We start from the raw sequence: 24605 nt of genomic DNA on the forward strand, positions 1-24605 counted from the left end.
CATAGTTAAAACAGCTGAAATATGTCCCTTATTGAAATTTTAATATGTTGTTGGAGTCAGTCTTTAAAAGTGGGCCTTCTATGTTTGTGTTTCTTGGGGTGGTACAGCTGTTGCTGCTGTCAAGTGATGGAAAGTGGCAATTCTTCCCAATTGAAGATTTTTCAGAATATTTTGATCTTAGAGGCAAATATGTCAGCAATCACAACAGCCATTTGTTTTTGGTGCCATATTTAAAGATGAATCCTATTCTGGCCATATAACCGGGACCTGGATAAGATTCGAATAGTTCTTAATTTGCATAAAAACAGAGAGGCAATCCCATTTAAAGACTGTACACATCAATTGAACTACATTATCAATGTCAATGAGATAAATAAAAACAGAAAATGCTGGAAACACTCAGCAGGTCCGGCAGCAACTGTGGAGAGAGAAACAGAGTTAATGTTTCAGGTCAATGACCTTTCATCAGGACTCCATTGTCCTGTTGACCGGAGGTCACCGGTTACGGTTATTGGCTTAGTACAAAGAAGAGAAGAGTCAATTCTCTCAACTCTCAATTCGCTTTATTCACGCCGTTAGATCATATACATATAGCTTATACGTCTGGTTAGATATAAACATGCAGTTTGCACCAGGTTATACAGTTTTATACCCAAACTAGGATCTAAACGCACACCCACTAGTTTTCTCTGACACTCCGAGTGGCCACAGAATATAAAGGATAATACCCGAAAAGGAGAGCTGACGCTGGCCAGGTGTTTCTCTCTCTCTGTCGCTCTCTCGACATCGTCTCTACGTCCCTGACGTAGGTTCTTCCATCTTCCACGATGGTTGGTCTCTGGAGTCTTCGCTTGCTCCACGCCTGAGATTCTTCCTTCTTATTCTGAATCTTATCTCTTCAAGCTGTACTGTCTCTCTCCTGTTGGCTTAGGCTTGCTCGCCTAGTCTGTGTCTTCTCCTCATTGGCTCTGTCCCAAGGACTTGGGTAGCATTATCTCATTACTCCTTTTCTAAATAAGGACTTGTGTCTTATCACATCTCCTTTGTCTTTCATGAAACTTAGCTAATTCAAACCGGTTCCAGCCAGCTCAGGCCAGCGACTGAACTCAGGTTACTGCAGTTCAAAAGTTGCTTTTGCCTGTGTGTCAGCAGTTTGGAATAAACTCAGTAGATTCTGCAGCCCCTGGCCAACAGTCCACTGTGCGGGAGCAGACTCCTGGCCAAAGAAGTGAGCATCATGTCGAGCTCGAAATTCATTGAGGTGGGGGAGTAAAGGGATGAAGCTGAAGCCTTTGCTGAGAACTGATTGTTCAGGGCCAGAGAGGGGAAGGTCAAAGGGGATAGCGAAAATGCAACAAAGGGTGAGATTGGAAGGAGGGATAGGGTCAGAAGAAAGTGAAGGGGAAGAAAGATCAGGAGAGGCATTGGTATCTAACAGTCTTTCAAGCTTGCAATCCTTGACACCCGAAAGGAAGAAAAAAGTTTTTTGTTAGTGTCTGATGAGGCAAACAATGAAATGGAACTAAGGCCAGGGCAGCTCTGAAATTTGTTTTTATTCGTTCATGGGATGTGGGCGTCACTGGTGAGGCCGGCATTTATTGCCCATCCCTAATTGCCCTTGAGAAGGTGGTGGTGAGCTGCCACCTTGAACCACTGCAGTCCGTGTGGTGAAGGTTCTCTCTCAATGCTGTTAGGAAGGGAGTTCCAGGATTTTGACCCAGCGACGATGAAGGAACGGTAATATATTTCCACATGCAGGTGGTGTTGTTCCCACGTCCCTGCTGCTCTTGTCCTTCTAGGTGGTAGAGGTTGCTGGTTTGGGAGGTGCTGTCGAAGAAGCCTTGGTGAGTTGCTGCAGTGCATCCTGTGGATGGTACACACCGCAGCCATGGTGTACCAGTGGTGAAGGGAGTGAACGTTTAGGGTGGTGGATGGGGTGCCAATCAAGCAGGCTGTTTCGTCCTGGATGGTGTCCAGCTCCTTGAATGTTGTTGGAGCTGCGCTGATGCAGGCAAGTGGAGAGTGTTCCATCACACTCCTGACTTGTGCCTTGTAGATGGTGTAAAAACTTTGGGGAGTCAGGAGGTGAGTCACTCGCCGTAGCATACCCAACCTATGAACTGCTCTTGTAGCCACAGTATTTATGTGGCTGGTCCAGTTAAGTTTCTGGTCAATGGTGACCCCCCCCCCCCCCCCCACCTCAATATGTTGATGGTGGGGGATTCAGTGATGGTAATGCTGTTGAATGTGAAGGGGAGGTGGTTAGACTCTCTCTTGTTGGAGATGGTCATTGCCTGGCACTTGTCTGGCACGAATGTTACTTGCCACTTATCAGCCCAAGCCTGGATGTTGTCCAGGTCTTGCTGCATGTGGGCATGGACTGATTCATTATCTGAGGGGTTGTGAATGGAACTGAACACTGCAATCATCAGCGAACATCCCCATTTCTGACCTTATGATGGAGGGAAGGTCACTGATGAAGCAGCTGAAGATGGTTGGGCCTAGGACACTGGCCTGAGGAACTCCTGCAGCAATGTCCTGGGGCTGAGAATTGGCCTCCAACAACCACTACCATCTTCCTTTATGCTAGGTATGACTCCAGTCACTGGAGAGTTTTCCCCGATTCCCATTGACTTCAATTTTACTAGGGCTCCTTGGTGCTACATTCAGCCAAATGCTGCCTTGATGGCAAGGGCAGTCATTCTCACCTCGCCTCTAGAATTCAGCTCTTTTGTCCATGTTTGGGCTAAGGCTGTAATGAGGTCTGGAGCCGAATGGTCCTAGCGGAACCAAAACTGAGCATCGGTGAGCAGGTTATTGGTGAGTAAGTGCCGCTTGATAGCACTGTCGACGATAACTTCCATCACTTTGCTGATGATTGAGATGGGGCGTTAATTGGCCGGATTGGATTTGTCCTGCTTTTTGTGGACAGGACATACCTGGGCAATTTTCCACATTGTCGGGTAGATGCCAGTGTTGTAGCTGTACTGGAACAGCTTGGCTAGAGGTGCAACTCATTCTGGAACACAAGTCTTCAGCACTGCAGCCGGGATGTTGTTGGGGCCCATGGCCTTTGCTGTATCCAGTGCACTCAGATGTTCCTTGATATCAGGTGGAGTGAAGACTGGCTTCTGTGATGGTGGGGATATCGGGAGGAGGCCAAGATGGATGGATCATCCACTCGGCACTTCTGGCTGAAGATGGTTGCAAACGCTTCAGCCTTGTCTTTTGCACTCGTGCTGGACTCTGCCATCATTGAGGATGGGGATGTTTGCAGAGCCTCCTCCTCCCATTAGTTGTTTAATTGTCCACCACCATTCATGACTGGATGTGGTAGGACTGCAGAGCTTTGATCTGATCCGTTGGTTGTGGAAATGCTTAGCTCTGCCTATAGCATGTTGCTTCTGCTGTTTCGCATGCATGTAGTCCTGAATTGTAGCTTCATCAGGTTGGCAGCTCATTTTTAGGTATGCCAGGTGCTGCTCCTGGCATGCTGTTCTACACTCCTCATTGAACCAGGGTTGATCCCCTGGCTTGTTGGTAATGGTAGAGTAAGGAATATGCCGAGCCATGAGGTTACAGATTGTGCTGGAAATCAATTGGCTGTAAAAACAGTTTCAAAATTTTCTTAACAAGAGCTGCATTATCTTTGCAATCAAAACATGGTCAGGAAACAGGAATAGATGAGGAAGGAGTTGGATCTTGGTTTAAGTTCCGACATTTGTTCTGTCTGCTGATAAACAAAATTCTTTGAAAAGTTTAATAATCTTAAAATGCAGAAGTATGTGGAGTGGGAAAAAAAGATTTCCTTTTTAAAAAAAAAAGACTTCTTGCATTAGATTTACATTTGATAAATTTCCAGTTACCTTATTCACAACCAGGATTATCTGATCCAGATTCATACTTAACCCTATGAACAGCACTACAGCCGGGATGTTGTAACACAAGGATTTAATCCAAGATTTTACAAAAGTTATCGTCCAGATGGGATGCATCCTAGGTTGCTGAGGGAAGTAAGGGTGGAAAAAATGGAGACTTTAGCCACAATCGTCCAATCCTCCTTGGTTATGGAGTCAGTGCAAGAGGACTGGAGGGTTGCAGATGTTACACCCCTGTTCAAAAAGGGGAGAGGGATAAATCCGATAACTACACGGCAGTCAAATGTCGGTGGTGTGGAAATTTTATAAACAATAATCTAGGACAAAATTAATTGGCACTTGGAAAAACATTGGTGAATAAATGCCAGTCAGCATGGATTTGTTAAAGGCAAATCGTGTCTGACAAATTTGATTGAATTCTTTGACGTAACAGAGAGGGTTGATGAAGGTGGTACGGTTGTTGTGTATCTGGACTTTCAAAAGGCATTTGATAAAATACCACATAATAGACTTGTAAGCAAAATTGAAGCCCATGGGATTAAAGGGGCATTGGCAGCATGGATATGAAATTGGCTAGGGGACAGAAAGCAGAGAGAAATGGTGAACAGTTGTTTTTCAGACTGGAGGAAAGTAGACAGTGGTGTCCCCCAGGGGTCGGTATTAGGATCACTGCACTTTTTGATATATATTAATGCCCTGGACTTGGGTATATAGGGCATGATTTCAAAGTCTGCAGATGATACAAAACCCAGAAATGTAGTAAACGGTGAGGAGAATAATAGTAGACTTTAGTAGTATATAGTCAGACTGGTAAAATGGGCAATCACATGGCAGATGAAATTTAATGCAGAGAAGTGTGAAGTGATGCATTCTGGAATGAAGAACGAGGAGAGGCAATATAAACTAAGTGGTACAATATTAAAGGGAGTGCAGGAACAGAAAAACCTGGGGGTTTACATGCACAAATCTTTGAAGGTGGCAGGACAAGTTGATAAGGTTGTTGAAAATGCATACCGGATCCTTGGCTTTATAAATGGAGGCATGGAGTACAAAAGGAAGGAAATTATGCTAAACCTTTATAAATCACTGGTCAGGCCTCAGTTGGAGTATTGTGTCCAATTCTGGGCACCACACTTTAGGAAGGAAGTCAAGGCCTTGGAAAGGGTGCAAAGGTGATTTACTAGAACGGTACCAGGGATGACTGACTTCAGTTATGTGAAGAGGCAAGAGAAGCTGGGGTTGTTCTCCTTAGAACAGAAAAGGTTAAGGGGAGATGTAACAGAGGTGTATTCTAACTCTCTCCAAGTCCCATTCACTCATCACCCCTATGCTCGCTGAGCTACATTGACTCCAGGTCCGTGAATGCCTCGATTTTAAAATTCTCATCCTTGTTTTCAAATCCCTTCATGGCTTCACCCCTCCCTATCTCTGTAACCTCCTCCAGCTCTACAACCCTCCGAGATCTCCGCAGTCCTCTAATTCTTGCTTCTTGTGCAGCCCTGATTTTAATTGCTTTACCATTGGTGGCCGTGCCTTCAGCTGTCTAGGCCCTAAGCTCTGGAATTCCCTCCCTAAATCTTTCCGCCTCTCTACCTTTCCTCCTTTGAGATGCTCCTTAAAACCTACCTCTTTGACCAAGCTTTTGGTCACCTGTCTCAATATCTCCTGATGTGGCTTGGTGTCACATTTTGTTTGATAATGCTCCTGTTTTACTACGTTCAAGGCGCTATATAAATGCAAGTTGCTTTTGTTGTGTTCAAAATTATGTGGGGTTTTGATAGAGTACGTAAGGAGAAACTGTTTCCACTGACAGGAAGATTGGTAACCAAAGGACACAGATTCAAGGTAATTGGCAAAAGAACCAGGTGAGTTGAGGAGAATTTTTTAATACAGTTAGTTATCATCTGGAATGCACTGCCAGAAAGGGTGGTGGAAGCAGAATCAATAGAAACTTTCAAAAGGGAATTGGATAAATACTTAAATAGAAAAAAATTGCAGGGGAGTAGGACAAATTGGATAGAAACATAGAAGATAGGAGCAAGAGTAGGCCATTCGGGCCTGCTCTGCCATTCGAAATGATCATGGCTGATTGTTTAACTCAATAGCCTGTTCCCGCTTTTTCCCCATATCCCTTGATCCCTTTAACATTAAGAAATATATCTATCTCCTTCCTGAACATAGGAACAGGTGTTGGACATTCAGCACCTCGTGCCTGCTCCACCATTTGATAAGATCATGGCAGATCTGTGATCTAACTCCGTATACCTGCCTTTGGCCCATATCCCTTAATACCTTTGGCTGTCAAAAAGCTATCTATCTCAGATTTAAATTTAGCAATTGAGCTAGTATCAATTGCTGTTTTCGGAAGAGAGTTCCAAACTTCTACCACCCTTTGTGTGTAGAAATGTCTTCTAATCTCACTCCTGAAAGGTCTGGCTCTAATTTTTAGACTGTGCCCCCTACTCCTAGAATCCCCAACCAGCGGAAATAGTTTCTCTCTATCCACCCTATCCATTCCCTTTAGTATCTTTTTAAACTTCGATCAAATCACCCCTTAACCTTCGAAACTCCAGAGAATACAACCCCAATTTGTGTAATCTCTCCTCGTAACATAACCTTTGAAGTCTGGGTATCATTCTAGTAAACCTACGCTGCACTCCCTCCAAGGCCAATATGTTCTTCCGAAGGTGCAGTGCCCAGAACTGCTCACAGTACTCCAGATGCAGTCTAACCAGGGTTTTGTGTAGCTGCAGCATAACATCTGCCCCCTTGTACTCTCGTCCTCTAGATATAAAGGCCAGCATTCCATTAGCCTTGTTGATTATTTTCTGCACCTGTTCATGACACTTCAATGATCTGTGTACCTGAACCCCTAAGTCCCTTTGGACATCCACTGTTTTTAACTTTTTACCCTGTTCTATCCTTCTTTGATCCAAAGTGGATGACCTCACATTTGCCTACATTGAATTCCATTTGCCACAGTTTTGCCCATTCACCTAATCTATCAATATCCCTTTTTTAATTTTATGTTTCCATCTACACTGCTTACAGTGCCACCAATCTTTGTGTCGGCAAACTTAGATATGAGCCTTTCTATGCCTTCATCTAAGTCGTTAATAAATATTGTGAATAATTGAGGCCCCAAGACAGATCCCCGTGGGACTCCACTAGTCACATCCTGCCAATGTGAGTACCTACCCATTATCCCTACTCCCTGTCTCCTTTCGCTCAGTCAATTTCCTAACCAAGTCTGTACTTTTTCCTCAATTCCATGGGCTTCTATCTTGGCTAACAGTCTCTTATGTGGGACCTTATCAAATGCCTTCTGGAAGTTCATATAAATAACATCCATTGACATTCCTTTGTCCACTACTTTAGTCACCTCTTCAAAAAATTCAATCAGGTTTGTCAGGCATGACCTACCTTTCACAAATCCATGCTGGCTCTCTCTGATTAACTGAAAATTCTGTGTTCAGTCACCCTATCCTTAATTATAGACTCCAACATTTTCCCCACAACAGATGTTAGGCTAATTCCCTGGTTTCTCTCTCTCTCCCTTCTTAAAAAGCGGAGTGATGTGCAATTTTCCAATCGAGAGGGACAGTTCCTGAATCTAGAGAACTTTGAATATATCTAATGACTTGGCCTCCACTGCCTTCTGTGGTAGAGAATTCCACAGGTTCACCACTCTCTGTGTGAAGAAATTTCTCCTCATCTCTGTTCTAAATGGCATACCCTGTGTCCTGAGACTGTGACCCCTGGTTCTGAACTCCTCCCATCAGGAACATCGTCCCTGCATCTAGTCTGTCTAGTCCTGTTAGAATTTTATACGTTTTGATGAGATCACCTCTCATTTTTCTAAACTCTAGTGAATATAGGCCTAGTCGACCCAATCTCTCCTCATACGTCAGTCCTGCCATCCCAGGATTCAGTCCGGTAAACCTTCGTTGCACTCCCTCCGTAGCAAGGATATCCCTCCTCAGATAAGGAGACCAAAACTGCACACAATACTCCAGATGTGGTCTCACCAAGGCCCTGTATGTAAGACATCCTTGCTCCTGTACTCAAATCCTCTTACAATGAAGGCCAACATACCATTCGCCTTCCTGAATGCTCGCTTTCAGCAACTGGTGTACAAGGACACCCAGGTCTCGTTGCACCTCCCCTTTTCCCAATCTATCACCATTCAGATAATTTGCTTTTCTGTTTTTACAACCAAAGTGGATAACCTCACATTTATCCACGTTATACTGCATCTGCCATGTTCTTGCCCACTCACCCAACTTGTCTAAATCACAATCGAGCCTCTTTGCATCCTCCTCGCAGCTCACATTCCACCCCAGCTTTGTGTCGTCTGCAAACTTGGAAATGTTGCATCTAGTTCCCTCCTCATCATTGATATATATCTCTCTCTTTCAAAGACCAAGCACAGGCACGATGGGCCGAATGGCGTCCTTCTGAGTTTATAGACATAAGAGTCTATGTTTCTATGATTCTTATTAATATTTCCCTTTTGTGTCTTTACAGCGCACAGATCGCGGCACTATATTCAGATTATTTTAGTACTGGTAGCAACTCTGATAGTTGGTATATTTAGTTTATACTGCTACAAAAAGAGGAGAAACCAAGCAAGGTAAGGAAACTTTCTTGTTTAACAAAATGTTTTACAATCTATGTTGTTTGAATGAATGATTTTTGAAATTTGTCTCAAATCTTGGAAAATTATGGCCCCTGATTTTAGCTCTGGGCAGGTTGGTAGTGAGGTGAATTGGAAACTGACTTGCTGCTCCAGAAATTAGGCCAATTTTAATCCCACCTGATAACTTCCTGCCTGGTGCGGGAGGGAAGTTGGCAGGAATCATGCGGCAAAGGGTCGTTTTGCGGGGTTCTCGTGTTCAGGAAGGGGGAGAAGTCTAGGGCAGAGGTGGCCTAAACTTGCCTTGTGGAGCAGGTAAGTAACCCGGGTAGGGTTAAAATCACCCATTCTACTATTCTATAATTAGAGGGATACAAAGTGTGAAAATGTTTACCATGGTACGAACCAATGTACGTTTTGGCCCTGAACCCAGGCAGAAATTACCCTCTTGGGCTCCAGAAATTTTTGGCTCTTCGTATTTAACGATACAAACACAGCCTACAGCAGACTAACCAGCTTTGTAGAAGATCATCTGCTATTGTTTAAAAGAGATGGATGTAACATACTGACTTCAGCTCAGCTTATCGCATAATACAGACATTTATATTAGACTGAAACTTTGAATTGTATAATTACATCAAAAAACAAAGCTTTTCCTTTCTCCCACATGTAAGACCCAGGACCAAGCTGTGAAGTGGACTTGTGGCAACAAGGGGAAATAATGGTTGGGAGGGAGGGAGGGCTGTCACTTACACTGACCTCTCACTGAGCAGCTTCATGGTGGGCACATCTTTTTGCCAAAGCTTCTCACATGAGGACCTGAATTAAGCAGTTAATGACCTGTAGGTTCGGTACATAACATTGGGCTTGAACATCTAGAACAATAATGTGGCTGACACATCACAGGCTGTCCTACGTAGATCAGACCACCACACTTATGCTGTCAGGTAGATATTGTTATATAGCTGATAAGGCCATCCGAGACTTGAAATGAGAGCTGCTGGAAGTTATTAACTGCAGGCCAGGGATGCGCACACACATACTCAGGGTTTGATGCCTCCCATGATTGGGTTATAGAGTGGCACACAGCTATTGTTGCAGCTCCATGACAACATCTGGTGGAACTACCATTTGACAGGATTTGGTTTTTGCCATGCTGTAGAAAGAAGATTGTGGTAATACACTTGCACATTTTATGATGATTTATACTGCTCACTGAGACTTGTGTTGAGTTCCTGATACCTGTTGTCTGCTTAAAATCTGCTCAATCTGTGCTTGCCAGTGGTCTAATGACCAACTATTTTGCATATGATTTCCTCTGAATTGTATTCTATTGTTTTGCTAAATAGTTCAGAATTGTATTGGCTTTTTTACTGCTGCTCTGTATTGGTTGGACATTCAGGCCTCTTTCAACTTCATGCTTAGCTATTTCAACACCATTCATGGAGTATGCATGCCACCTATTTTCCCTTCCTATATGTGGTACTTTACACTTGTCTGAGTTAAATTTTGTTTGCCATTGTTCTGTGTATTTATATATTATTCAACTCATTTTGTAATTTCTGAGCTGCCTTCTCCACATCTACCACTCCTCCTAACAATATCAATTTATTGTACCTCTGCAATCATCTCTTCATAGCCAAGAAGTGCCTACTATAGAATGCTGATCAACATTGTTCTAAGTACTTCAGGTGGGGCCTGACCATAGGAAAAAAAAAAGTGAAGCAAGCAATAATACTGCTGTGCTGATTATAGATCTCAGTAATTACAAAGGAACATTGCTGCATGAACATACCTGCTCAAAGCTATAGCCACCTTGTGGTTGTTCTTGCCGCTAAAGGCACAGTCAAATAATTTAAATATTTCAGTAAACAGCAAGGAACATATTTTACAGAATTCTGACTGAAGTAGTTACATAGTAGGAATCCATTCCGGGCGGAAAGTGGTGGAAATTTGCACTGCCCAGGGACAACCTGCCAAGACCAGAAAAGTGGTGGGATTGACTGATGGGCCATCCCGCAGGAGTCTCTGCAATCAGAAGAGGGTGATGCAAGATAGCGGCAGGGGAGGCCTACCTAACGGTGTTGGCTTATCAGCTATCTAAGGAGTTAAATCCTAGATTAATCTCACCAATTTGTAGCAGTCTCAGGCACTGATCTTGACTATAATTTGATAATCAGCAATCTAGTTAATGCTGAATTACACTGATAAACTGACCTGCCTTTTATAACCTATTATCCAAATTGCTAAGTGACTCTGCTATAGCTTTTATATCTATTAATTATTTGCATACTTTCTGTTTAAGTATTAATAATTATGATTTTGAAGTCAATGAACGATTGTTAATGCATGACTTATCTGTCGGCTTTGATAATTTGGAAACAACTGGTTAATTCATTCACTCAGTAGCTTGTGGGTATCTTAATTGTAATTTGGTGGGGTAAATATTAATTCAATCCAAGCTGGGTGGTGTAAGACGGTGCGGAGAACCAAACTTAGACATCATTCACGTGTCGAAGTAGGCTGGACGGAAAACCCCAGACGGTTCCTTAGAGGAGTTAAGATAAAAGAGTTAAGGATTTGTCTGGTTCCTTGACATGTATTTGTTTGGATGTCGACCCCGCATTCTTACAGCGAGCAGGACCATAAAAGACATCAGGAAGATATAGGCCTAGAAATTGGACCTCGTTGCGCCCACTTTCCAGAAGGAAAATAGGTACAAAAAGGTCCAATGTCACGAGCTATGTCCCATGCTCCAAAGACGCCTGAAATATGTCTGACCCCAAATTGGGGTGGACAATTTTTCAGGCGTCCCTAGCAGCCACCTCCACAAGATCCCTTTACATATGCTGAAGAGGGACCTAACATCTGTTTTAGGACCCCTTCCTAAAGGAGGTGCCCTGAACATCGCCAGCACTGAGCCAGGTGCATTCACAATAACTAGGTCTACATGCAGTCTAACCAGCAGTCCTTAAATGGGCTGCTGGAGATTGCCACCAAAGAGGTAAGTTTCTTAAAAAAAAAAAAAAAAAATTCTTGCTCAATTGTGGAGTCAGAAGGAGCAGGACCAAATACACTGAGTACTGAGCCACACAGAACAGTAACGTTCAGTTCCTGACCTGTGCTACATTAGCTAATCTCAGTGCTAGTTCACAACTACAGTTGGTCTCAGTGTCCCTGGTCTATGAAGGAAGAAAAAACTGAGCCAGGATTCCTGCTCTGGAATAATATTTATTGACACCATCCCTCCCCCCCTCTTTTTTTCCCACCTCCCACCACAAAGTACAAGTGTGTGGACATTAGATGGATGAAGCTCAGATTTCATCCACTCTCTGGCTCGAGTAAATTGGAATCAAAGATTGGCAGGCAAAACTGTAATCAAACAATGGGCGGCCTTTAAAGAGGAGATTGTTCAGGTATGGTCTATGCACATTCCCACGAGGGGGGGAAAGGTAGGGCAACTAAAGTCAGAGCTCCTTGGATGACAAAAGAGGTAGAGTAAGATGAAGCAGAAAAAGGAGCGTATGACAGATGTCAAGGTGATAATACAAGTGAGAACCAATCGGAATATAAAAAGTACAGAGGAGAAGTGAAAAAGGAAATAAGAGGGGCAAAGAAAGAGTATGAGAATAGACTGGCAGCTAACATAAAAGGGAATCCAAAAGTCTTCCATAGGCAGATAACTAGTATATGGATAGTAAGAGGAGGGGTGGGGCCAATTAGGGACCAAGAAGAAGATCTAAGCATGCAGGCAGAAGGGTTGGCTGAGGTACTAAATGAGTACTTTGCATCTGTCTTTACCAAGGAAGAAGATGCTGCCAAAGTCACAAAAAAAGAGGAGGTAGTTGAGATACTGGATGGGATAAAAGTTGATGAGTAAGTACTAGAATGGCTGGCCGTACTTAAAGTATAAACAATCTTACAACACCAAGTTATAGTCCAACAATTTTATTTGAAAATCACAAGCTTTCGGAGGCTTCCTCCTTTGTCAGGTGAATGTCATTCACCTGAGGAAAGAGGAAGCCTCCAAAAGCTTGTGATTTTCAAATAAAATTGTTGGACTATAACTTGGTGTTGTAAGATTGTTTACATTTGTCAACCCCAGTCCATCACCGGCATCTCCACATCGTACTTAAAGTAGATAAGTCATCTGGTCTGGATAGGATGCATACTAGGTTGCTGAGGGAAGTAAGGGTGGAAATTGCAGAAGTGCTGGCCACAATCTTCCAATCATCCTTAGACACAGGGGTGGTGCCAGAGGACTGGAGAATTGCAAATGTTACACCCTTGTTCAAAAAAGTGTGTAAAGATAAACGCAGTAACAACAGGCCTCTCAGTTTAACATTGGTGGTGGGGATGCTTTTAGAAATGATAATCTGGGACAAACCTAATAGGCACTTGGACAAGTGTGGATTAATAAAGGAAAGCCAGCACGGATTTCTTAAAGGCAAGAGGATACAGTAAAGGCTATGAGCCCCGATAACATCCCAGCTGTAGTGCTGAAGACTTGTGCTCCAGAACAAGCTGTTCCAGTACAGCTACAACACTGGCATCTACCCGACAATGTGGAAAATTGCCCAGGTATGTCCTGTTCACAAAAAGCAGGACAAATCCAATCCGGTCAATTACCGCCCCATCAGTCTACTCTCAATCATCAGCAAAGTGATGGAAGGTGTCGTCGACAGTGCTATCAAGCGGCACTTACTCACCAATAACCTGCTCACCGATGCTCAGTTTGGGTTCCGCCAGGACCACTCTGCTCCAGACGTCATTACAGCCTTGGTCCAAACATGGACAAAAGAGCTGAATTCCAGAGGTGAGGTGAGAGTGACTGCCCTTGACATCAAGGCAGCATTTGACCGAGTGTGGCACCAAGGAGCCCTAGTAAAATTGAAGTCAATGGGAATCGGGGGAAAACTCTCCAGAGGCTGGAGTCATACCTAGCACAAGGGAAGATGGTAGTGGTTGTTGGAGGCCAATCATCTCAGCCCCAGGGCATTGCTGCAGGAGTTCCTCAGGGCAGTGTCCTAGGCCCAACCATCTTCAGCTGCTTCATCAATGACCTTCCCTCCTTCATAAGGTCAGAAATGACGATGTTCGCTGATGACTGCACAGTGTTCAGTTCCATTCGCAACCCCTCAAATAATGAAGCAGTCCGAGCCCGCATGCAGTAAGACCTGGACAACATCCAGACTTGGGCTTATAAGTGGCAAGTAACATTCGTGCCAGGCAATGACCATCTCCAACAAGAGAGAGTCTAACCACCTCCCCTTGACATTCAACGGCATTACCATCGCCGAATCCCCCACCATCAACATCCTGGGGGTCACCATTGACCAGAAACTTAACTGGACCAGCCATATAAATACAGTGGCTACAAGAGCAGGTCAGAGGCTGGGTATTCTGCGGCGAGTGACTCAACTCCTGACTCCCCAAAGCCTTTCCGCCATCTACAAGGCACAAGTCAGGAGTGTGATGGAATACTCTCCACTTGCCTGGATGAGTGCAGCTCCAACAACACTCAAGAAGCTCGACACCATCCAGAACAAAGCTGCCTGCTTGATTGGCACCCCATCCACCACCCTAAACATTCACTCCCTTCACCATCGGCGCACAGTGGCTGCAGTGTGTACCATCCACAGGATGCACTGCAGCAACTCGCCAAGGCTTCTTCGACAGCACCTCCCAAACTCTCGGCCTCTACCACCTAGAAGGACAAGAGCAGCAGGCGCATGGGAACAACACCACCTGCACATTCCCCTCCAAAGCATACACCATCCCGACTTGGAAATATATCGCCGTTCCTTCATCGTCGCTGGGTCAAAATCTTGGAACTCCCTTCCTAACAGCACTGTGGGAGAACCGTCACCACAAGGACTGCAGCGGTTCAAGAAGACTGCTCAGTACCACCTTCTCAAGGGCAATTAGGGATGGGTAGTAAATGCCGGCCTCGCCAGCAACGCCCACATCTCATGAACGAATTTTTAAAAAAATTGTGTTTAACTAACTTAATTGAGTTTTTTTGATGAGGTAACAGAGGGTCGATGAGGGCAATGCGGTTGATGTATATCTGCCACATAATAGGCTTGTCAGCAAAGTTGAAGCCCGTGAAATAAAAGGGGGCAGTGGCAGCATAGATATGAAATTGGCTAAGGGACAGGAAACAGTCGTGTGAACGGTTGTTTTTCGGACTGGAGGGAGGTATAGTGGTGTTCCCCAGGGGTCGTTACTAGGACCATTGTTTTTTTTGATATATATTAATGACTTGGACTTGGGTGAACAGGGCACAATTTACAAATTTGCCGATGACACAAAACTTGGAAATGTAGTGAACAGTGAGGAGGACAGTGATAGACTTCAAGAGGACATAGACAGGCTGGTGGAATGGGCGGACACATGGCAGATAAAATTTAACACCAAGAAGTGCGAAGTGATACATTTTGGCAGGAAGAACGAGGTGAGGCAATATAAACCAAAGGGTACAATTCTAAAGGGATTGCAGGAACAGAGAGACCTGGGGGTATATGTGCACAAATCTTTGAAGGTGGCAGGACAGGTTGAGAAAGCGGTTTTTTAAAAAAGCATACGGGATCCTGGGCTTTAGAGGCATGGAGTACAAAAGCAAGGAAGTTAGTTATGTTGAACCGTTATAAAGCATTGGTTCGGCCACCAATGTAATATTGTGTCCAATTCTGGACACCACACTTTAGGAAGGATGTGAAGGCCTTAGAGTGGGTGCAGGAAAAATTTACTAGAATGGTTCCAGGGATGAGGGACTTCAGTTATGTGGATAGACTGGAGAAGCTGGGGTTGTTCTCCTTAGAGCAGAGACGGTTGAGAGGAGATTTGATAGAGGTGTTCAAAATCATGAAGGGTTTAGATAAAGTAAATAAAGAGGAACTGTTCCCATTGGCAGAAGGTTTGAGAACCAGAGGCCACAGATTTAAGGTGATTGGCAAAAGAACCAAAGGCGACATGAGGAAATTTTTTTTTTCTTTACACAGCAAGTAGTTATGATCTGGAATGCACTGCCTGAAAGGATGGTGGAAGCAGATTCATTTGTGGCTTTCAAAAATCAATTGAATAAATATTTGAAGGGGAAACAATTTGCAGGTCCGTGGGGAAAGGGCAGGGGAATGGGACTGACTAGATTGTTCTTACAAAGAGCCAGCATGGGCCAAATGTCCTCCTTCTGTGCTGCCACCATTCTGTGATTCTAAGGCTGAACAGCCAGTCAGCATCATCAGATTTAAATTGCTCATAACATTTTTCTCTTGTTTTTCTTAGTGCACTTGTAGGGACAGAGAGACGGAAATTCAACTATATCGGAGGTGAAATTCAACTTCGGCAGGGGTACCAAATGGGCAGTAGAGAATTTGCTGCCCATTACACACCTTCCCAATTTTCCTTTCCATTGAAGTCAACGGAATGGAAAATTAAGCAGGGCGTATAATGGATGGCCGATTCACTACTACCCATTTTGTGCCCTCGCCAAATCTGAATTTCACCTCCATAAATTACTTGAATGCAGGTAGATCAATCCACAAAAAGATGCCAATAGAATTGTGAGTTTAATAAATAGAGGCATTGACTACAGGAGTAAAGAATTAATGATAAGTTGATACAAAACATTGGTTAGCCCACATTTAGAATACTATGTACAGTTTTGGTCGCCCCATCATAGAACACTAAAGCCATAAGAGAGTGTTCAGTTTAGATTCACCACGATGGTACCAGGGATGGGAAACTATAGTTATTAGGAAAGACTTGAGATATTGGGACTATTTCTACAGGAGCAGAGAGAGCTAATAGGAAATTTAATAGATGCTTTTAAAGTGATCGGTTTGGTTGGAGTGCTTATAGAAAGATTATTTTCCTCTGGTTAGGGAGCCAGTGACAAGAGGTCACCAACTTAACATTATCAATAAGAACGTGAGGAGAAAGATTGAGAAATTTCTTAACACAGAGGATTGTTGAAGCATAGAATGTTTTGCCACAGGTAGTGGTTAAGCAGGGACCATTGCTTCTTTTAAATTAAAATTAGATAAATATTTGAGGGATTAGTTTTAAATTTCTAATAAAAAGCTGGCACAGACATGAAGGGCTGAATGGCCTCCTTCTATGTAGTAAATTGCTACAGTTCTATAGACCAGGCTTAATTGTAGTCCTTTCAGCACCCTCCAGACTTACCATGGGAATGCTACAGATTTTAGGCCCCACAGACAATGTGTGCCCTTAGAAAAAGGTGATAGTTAATTTTAGTACGTCTACCAGTAATATCTGCAGATTCACATGATCAATTCAGTCATACTACATCTACGATGAAGAATAGAAACCTTTTCTAATTTAAAAATGAGAAGGAGATTTTTTTTTTTTGGTTTGTTATTGCAGCTGACTTTTTTTTCTTTTTAAAGCATTTATGCAAAATGGGCCTCTTAAGGGTGTCCCCTAAAGAATCCGTGACACAAAGCAGAAAAGTTCAGTTCCAGGCCTCTGCTGCATCACCTCAGCACTAGCTCACAACTACAATTGGTCTCTGTGTCCCTGGTCGAGAAGAAGAAAACTGAGCCAGGATTCCTGCTCTTGAATAACATTTCATGACTCCCTTGCAAAGTACAAGCGTGTGTGTATATTGGATGGAAATGGATGAGGCTCAGCTGTGATCCCCTGTCATAGCTGAACAGCCAGTCAGTGCCAGGAGATTTAATTTGCTCAAACTTATGTTAATTTTTCCCTCTTTTTGTTAGTGCACTTGCAGAAACAGGTTTACTTGTAAGGGCCAATTTTGTCAATGCTCCCTTGTGGCAGGTGAGGCTCCACAAGGACACTGGACTTTGCGGAGATGACAATGCCCCTGGTCTGTGCCAATAATAATCATATGTTTACTATGGTAATCATTTTCACTTTCATCAGACTCAAACCAGAGCCACATTGGAGAAATGTTGCAAAGATTAAGACCAATGGTATTAAAGATAAATTGGTGGCATAGATGGAGGGATGGTTTTAAAAAAAAAAACAAGGCGGAGAGTAGAAGTAAATATATGTTTCTCGAAATGGCAAGAATGTAGCTAGCAATGTGCTCTAGGGGCAGTGTTCTGACCTTTTTCTGTATATATAAATGCTCTGGATATGAGCATAGGCATACACTACATGTAGGAGCATGAATAGTACATGAATACAATCAATGGCACCTTGTACTCAGCAAATGCCACATGACTGTTAAAATTAGATCCTTCCAGATGTATACTACTGTTAAATTTGTTATATGCTGATATATGGCAGAAGAGGATATCTATTGTATCAGTGATGTACTGTTGAATTCTGCTGATCTGAATGACATCTTCTGTTGGATCCTGAATGAATCCAGTGGTAGAGAGGTTGATTGCAGATATCACTTTCATTGAGAGTGCTGTTTGGACATTTCTGCTAGGCTGTAGGTCTGTTTCCAGGAAGTGGCACTGGTCTGAGGTCATTTCCCTGTTGAGGCAAAGCCTTCTTGCACACTATTTGTCACTGAGATCTCAGTAAGTGACATCTGAGCAGTACTCACTGCATTGGGTAGTAGGGAGTCCAGGAATTCTGCCTCTTATAATCTTGAACTATCCAGATTATGATTTTCTTCTGTTACTGTTCTTCTACATACAAATGTACAAATTAAGAGCAGGAGTAGGCCGTTCGGCCCCTCGCGCCTGCTCTGCCATTTGATAAGATCATGGCTGATCTGATTGTGACCTCAACCCTACTTTCCCGTCTACCGACTGTAACCTTTGACTCTCTTGTTAATCAGGAATCTATCTAACTCGGTCTTAAAAATATTCAATGATCCTGCCTCCACTGCTCTCTGGGGAAGGGAGTTCCTTCTGAGAGGAAAAAAATTCTCCTCATCATCTTGCTAGAGATTGCCAGACTTGATGGGATGGCCATGCTTCAGAATTCACCAAAAACCTCCTTGTTTAGGCAATATCACCTGTTCTGCTCACTAACTCTGCTGGTTCCCCCTTGTGCTTTAACAACAGCTTTAAATGGGAGAAATGAACACAATGTGAAAATTAAATAATTACTGAATAAATTTGCACATGCCACATTAATTGCCAAGCAACTTTAACCTCAACACTAGGTCTATGAGTTAACATGCATTGGAAATAATTGGTCCCAGGAGAAAGTTTAGGGGTATGGACAAAAGTCCCAGAAGCAGAAGGAACAAACTGGGAGCCAGTGGATCAGCTCCCATTGTATTTCTCACCCAAGTCTGCCTGAGTTTTGTCAGCACTCCTAAGTGGAAAATTTAGGCTATGAATTATAGCCAATTGTATGATGTAGCACCTAGGAAATGAGAGATGAAAATTGGGGATAGGTAGAAATTAGCATTTTATTCAGCAATGATTAATTAACTTTTTGTCACGCTATTTGCAGCTCACAAAAGCAATTGAAGAAAAAATGTAGTGTGAAAATCGGGTAAAGTGCTGGTTCACTTTTACGCCTTTTGAATTAGTGACTTGCACTTCTTTGAAAAGCTGCCCGACAGAAACCTCATCAAGGTTGAATGAGCCACTGTCTCCCACTGCGCAACTAGTTTGGGTGAATGGATATATTGGTGGAAATTCTGTAAAAAGTCTGAGACTCTGGAAGCAGAAGTTAAAGGGGAATGCCTAGGGACTCTATAACCAGTTTTCAACAATTATATTGTGATGGGAACAACCTATTAAAGTGTGGTTATTATTGTATAGACTCGGTTTGCTACTCACCATTTACTAACATTAAAATATGTTTAAAATAAGATTATCCCTTCATCTGGTTTCCCTAGAATGTGTAACAGAGTATCAGCCAATAACTGTGCGTGTCCGAAGGAAAAACGGAAAGGCAGAGTATTATTTAACTGGTGATGTACAACGGCACCTGGGTGTCCTTGTGTACCAGTCACTGAAAGCAACCATGCAGGTGCAGCAAGCAGTTAGGAAGGCAAATGGTATGTTGGCCTTCATTGCAAGAGGATTTGAGTATAGGAGCAAGAATATCTTACTGCAGTTATACAGGGCCTTGGTAAGACCACACCTGGAGTATTGTGTGCAGGTTTGGTCTCCTTACCTAAGAAAGGATATACTTGCCATAGAGGGAGTGCAGTGAAGGTTCACTAGACTGATCCCTGGGATGGCAGGACTGTCTTATGAGGAGATTAGGTCAACTCTGCCTGTATTCACTCGAATTTAGAAGAATGAGAGGGGATCTCCATTGAAACATATAAAATTCTGACAGGGCTAGACAGACTAGATGTAGGGAGGATGTTTCCCGTGGCTGGGGGGGTCCAGAACGAGGGGGTCACAGTCTCAAGATATGGGGTAGGACATTTAGGACTGAGATTAAGAGAAATTTCTTCACTGAGGGTGGTGAACCTGTAGAATTCTCTACCACAGAAGGCTGTGGAGGCCATGAAGGAGCTAGATAGATTTCTAGACACAAAAGGCATCAAGGGGTATGGGGAGAGAGCTGGACTATGGTATTGAGATGAATGGTGGAGCAGGCTCGAAGGGCTGAATGGCCTACTCCTGCTCCTATTTTCTATGTTTTTATTTATTTTCTGATACGCTTTCAGAGGATCTTATTATTTAAAATAGAAACTTAAACTACTGATGCTTAGTGGTATTTCCTTCAGATGATGTTAGATGATTTCTTAACAAAAAAAGACTTATTGAATTTTTATAAAAAGGTGTACTTCAAAACCCTGGAAAAAGCACCTAATAAAATATCAAAAATATTTCGGTGCCCTCAGACCTCCATAGGGGGGGGAAAAAAATGTCCATGATATTCAGTAGACTCTCTTCTAAAAATTGCCACTGTGCCACTGAGAGTAGGTACAATTTAGGGAAACAGCAGAGTTTCTTATCTTGACGCAGGTATTCGGAACTGACAACCACCATCCAAAAACCAATGTGTTCTCCGAAATGACTGTGAATGTGGTTCCTAAGGCAATGAGAAAATATAAAGAGCTGAAAAATACTTCAATCTTTTCCATCAGAAGATGGAAGAAGCCTCAAGAATAAACAAGAAACTGGCATAAGTAGCATTAGGCAGAATTCCTTTGAATGTGTGCCAACCACAACTCGATGTCACTTAGGCTCTAATTTTGCAAGTCCAGCAAATGTGAGGTTGTACTGGCCCTTGGTGCAGGTTTGACTGTGTTGGAAGCTCAAAGAACAGGTTGTGCTTCATTTTGTGACAAGAGATCCTCTCCCTAATTTGAATAGGCTACTGGCGTATGAAAAGCTTGCCCAGAGAGCTTGGTCTGTAGCACAATTGAATGCGGTGTGTAAAATATAGCAATGCAGGAGCTCTTAAAAGGCTGCCACTTGCCATATAAGGAGAAGTTGTGGTAGTGGCAGAAAAGTGGAGTAATTGATTAAAATATAACAGCAGAGACATGTGAGCAACACTTCTCCCTTTGATACTGAAGATTTGAAGGTCCTATTGCACCAAAAGAGGTCTGCCTTATTTGGAGCTGAAGGCTGACGATCACTTTCCAGTTTAAAAAAAATACAGTGTGAGCTATAAGGAGGGAGGTTGCCAATTAAGTCAATGCTGTCACCAGGTCCTTCAGACCTGGCTGCAAATGGTAAGTTTCCTGGTAGCCGAAGCATGGTGAAGGTTAGTGTGCACACATTTCTTGTGGGGTTCAACAAACATGGCACAAACCTAAGTTGGGAATTGCTACACCCTCTGCGAGGTACCATTTAAAGGATGGTATACAACCATTACCCTTTTGCACACAGTCTTTCATTGTACCAAAGCTGGACAGGACACTTGCAGGTGGAGGTGGCAGCCAAGGAACACAAACATATGTTCACTTTTCCAGTTCAATGCTCTCCTCTCCGTTTAGGGTTTTCCAGTGGGGTTAGCTGTCATGGGTGCAGAGGTTAACCGTGGTCTCATACAAGCCACCTTTCTTCCAAAAATGTAAGCACTGTGGACTGCTGCATAATGAAGCCATCGTGGAAACTTCCTGAATAATAGCTGTTGATGTGCATCATGTTTCTGTGGTCAGATACCACCGGAACATTAACTGAGTGCCAATTCCTTCTGTTCAGATAGGTTATGGGGTTACTATGAGTAGTCATGATGCCCATATGGACACCATCAGCAAAAGGAGAGGAGAGCATCGAACTGGAAAAGTGATCATATGTTTGTGTTCCTTGGCCGCCACCTCCACCTGCGAGTGTCCTGTCCAGCTTTGGTACAATGAAAGACTGTGTGCAAAAGGGTAATGGTTGTGTACCATCCTTTAAATGGTACCTCCCAGAGGGTGTAGTAATTCCCAACTTTGGTTTATGCCATGTTTGTTGAATTTTACCCCCAATGTGTTTACAAGGGGCAACACCTTCATCACTGCTTGTGGAAAGGAGTATAAACTGGAAGGGTGGCAGGGTTCCTTCAGTGGGGGCACAAAACGGCTGGTAGTGGATCAGTCACCCATTATACAGCCTGCCCAATTTTCCTTTCCATTGAAAAAATAACTGCTACAATTGTACTGGCAATGCAGAAAACAGCCTGGTGAATAAACCAGAGTGCATGTCATGAAGTACAAAGAGTGCACAGATGTACCATATGAGACCAGAAAGGGATCTTTAAGGCAAGACTACAAATATCAGAGCAGAATAAACAAGCCATTTTTCTCTCCCATCACAGTCTATGTTGGCTCTCTGTTTCCTACCCAGTCATCCAATACTGTGTCCCTTTCTTTTCTCTTCCCCCCCCCACCCCCCAAACACGGTGTCCTTCCATTCCCTCTCCTCCCTCTTTCCCCCCCCCCCACCCCCCCCTCAGCGTTGCTCCTAGGTTTTCACACTCCTTTTTCCAGCACCCTAACTGAATCCCGCTACGGCACTTGGAGTCAGTTCCACTCCACCCCCTATCCAAGAGCCATTGTTGTTGCTATTGAGTCTGGTTGCCGCCAGTGAAAGCGGAAATAATTGAACATGGCTACATTCAATGGGCAGGTTCAATCGTTTCTGCCTTAATGATGGCAGCAACAATAGGATTTTGCTTGGGGTGGTGCAGAGCAGCTTTGAATCCAGTATGCTGGTGGCCAGTTAACAAGCATTTTTAACCGTTTCTGGCTTCCCAGTTGCTCACCAACAAAAATTTAAGTTGGGTATACATCTACATAAGTGATTGGACTGCAGCAATAATGCATTGGTTGTAAACTGCAGTAGGACATCCTGAGAACTACATCACTGTTTCCTTTTTCAGAAGGATTAGTACTGCAGGAATTGTCATTTTTTTTCTGTCATTTGGTATTTTTGCTGCTTATTTTGTAACCCCGCCCCAACCTTACTACATTCTATGTGGCTCCATGTAGTAAATTTGAACATTTTGAGATGGTTTCAACGCTGAATGCAAATTCAAAATTATTCTCAGAAAGCAGAACCTTATTTCACTTTAGGGCATTTCCTGCAAATATGATAGTGAATTACAGGAAGTGTTATGGAGCCCAAGCCAACAGGGACCTGGAGAAGAGCAGAGAGGGGACCAACGGAGGGGCTGAGGTCGCAGGAGGCACTACCCAAGTGAGACGGTCTACAGGCAGAGGCTCAGCTTCCTGGACCTCTCTGAGGAGCAGTGCCTACGCAGTTTCAGATTGAGTCACCAGGTGCTCGCAGACATCTGCAGGCTCATTCATGCAGAGCTGCTCCCAGTGGGGCTTGGTGGCCAAGCATTGCCTGTCGCAGTTAAAGTCACCACTGCCCTCAATTTCTTCGTCTCCAGATCCTTCCTGGGCACCACCGGTGACATCTCCAGGATCTCTGTCACCCGCACATAAGTGTGTACAACAGGTCATGGATGGCCTGTTTGCCAGGGCATCTGACTATATCATCTCCCCCTGCGATGACATCAGCCAGACTGAGAGGGTAGTAGATTTCAACTTTCTGGCTGGCTTCCCCCCGGGTACAGGGCGCAATTGATTGCACGCACGTAGCAATAGGAGGGCCTCCACGTGATCCAGGACTGTTCATAAACTGAAAGGGATATCACTCCGTCAATGCACAGCTGGTTTGCGACCACCGGAGGAGGTTTCTGTAGGTGTGTGCCAAATTCCCTGGCAGCTGCCGTGATTCCTTCATTTTGTGCGAGTCAAACGTCCCGGCCCTCTTCCACGCACAAGACAGACTTAAGGGCTGGCTCCTTGGAGACAAGGGATACCCTCTGCAGACGTGGCTCATGTGAGAAACCCCACCAAAGAGGCACAGCAGCGGTGCAACGACAGTCACATCACCACCAGGTCTGTCATTGAACAAGCCATAGGGTTGTTGAAGATGCGCTTCAAGTGCCTGGATCGATCTGGGGGAGCCCTTCAGTACTCACCGGTGAAGGTGTGCAGATTAATAGTCGTGTTTTGCGTCCTGCACAGCATCACTCAGCAGAGAGGGTTAGAGGTGGAGGAGCTCGAATCCGCTCATGAAGCATCCTCATCTGACGGCAACATTGTCGATGAGGATGAGGATGAAGCTGGGCAGCCCATCACCAGAGCAGCAGCACACATGGCTGCTCGTGATGCCAAGGAGTCACTCATATCTAACACGTTCTCATAGTGAGATCTGCAAATTGAAGAATGTGAACTGCTCAGAATGCTCTGAACAACCAACACCAGAACCCCCCCCTCCATTTGCACAAAACATTCCTTTGACCACGCATACACCCATTGCGCATGTGCCCAATGGGTGGCATCATGTCCTGTTCATGATAAAGCACGTGAAGGGGCAATTTCACAAAAGGGACTCAGAATGGGCAAGACATGGCAGTGATAATAATAACATTTCATGTGGAGTTAACAAAAAACAAATATAAATGAAAAACATGACTTTCCGTCAGACGCCCTTGTGCATACCTTTGATGGTTACAAAACCTTAGCCTGCTTCCTCCTACCGCTTCTACGTGGTGCAACCCCTGTGGCTTCAGTAGAGGTAGTGGCAGTTTGCTTAGATTCATGCCCTGACTGATGAGATGCTTTCGGCCTAAACCTTCTGGGTTTTGGAGCCTGTGAGGGGCCCGCCAAAGACTTCTCCACCTGCACCTGTACAGGGGCAGACTCAGTTATCGGG

The 24605-nt window shown here is 43.9% G+C and overlaps 1 protein-coding gene across 2 annotated transcripts in view; it reads left to right on the forward strand.

The window, feature by feature from the left end:
• LOC137327230 (OX-2 membrane glycoprotein-like) overlaps positions 1 to 24605 on the forward strand; it is a 50874-nt gene that overhangs the window by 12009 nt on the left and 14260 nt on the right. The window contains exon 4 of one of the 2 annotated variants that reach the window (XM_067992834.1): positions 8406 to 8511. The exons of the other annotated variant lie outside the window; for it this stretch is intronic. Coding sequence (XP_067848935.1) covers positions 8406 to 8511 — 106 coding nt within the window. The remainder of the gene's footprint in view (positions 1 to 8405; positions 8512 to 24605) is intronic. 2 annotated transcript variants of the gene reach the window in all.

Source organism: Heptranchias perlo, chromosome 11, assembly GCF_035084215.1.
Source record: "Heptranchias perlo isolate sHepPer1 chromosome 11, sHepPer1.hap1, whole genome shotgun sequence".
Lineage (NCBI taxonomy): Eukaryota > Metazoa > Chordata > Chondrichthyes > Hexanchiformes > Hexanchidae > Heptranchias > Heptranchias perlo.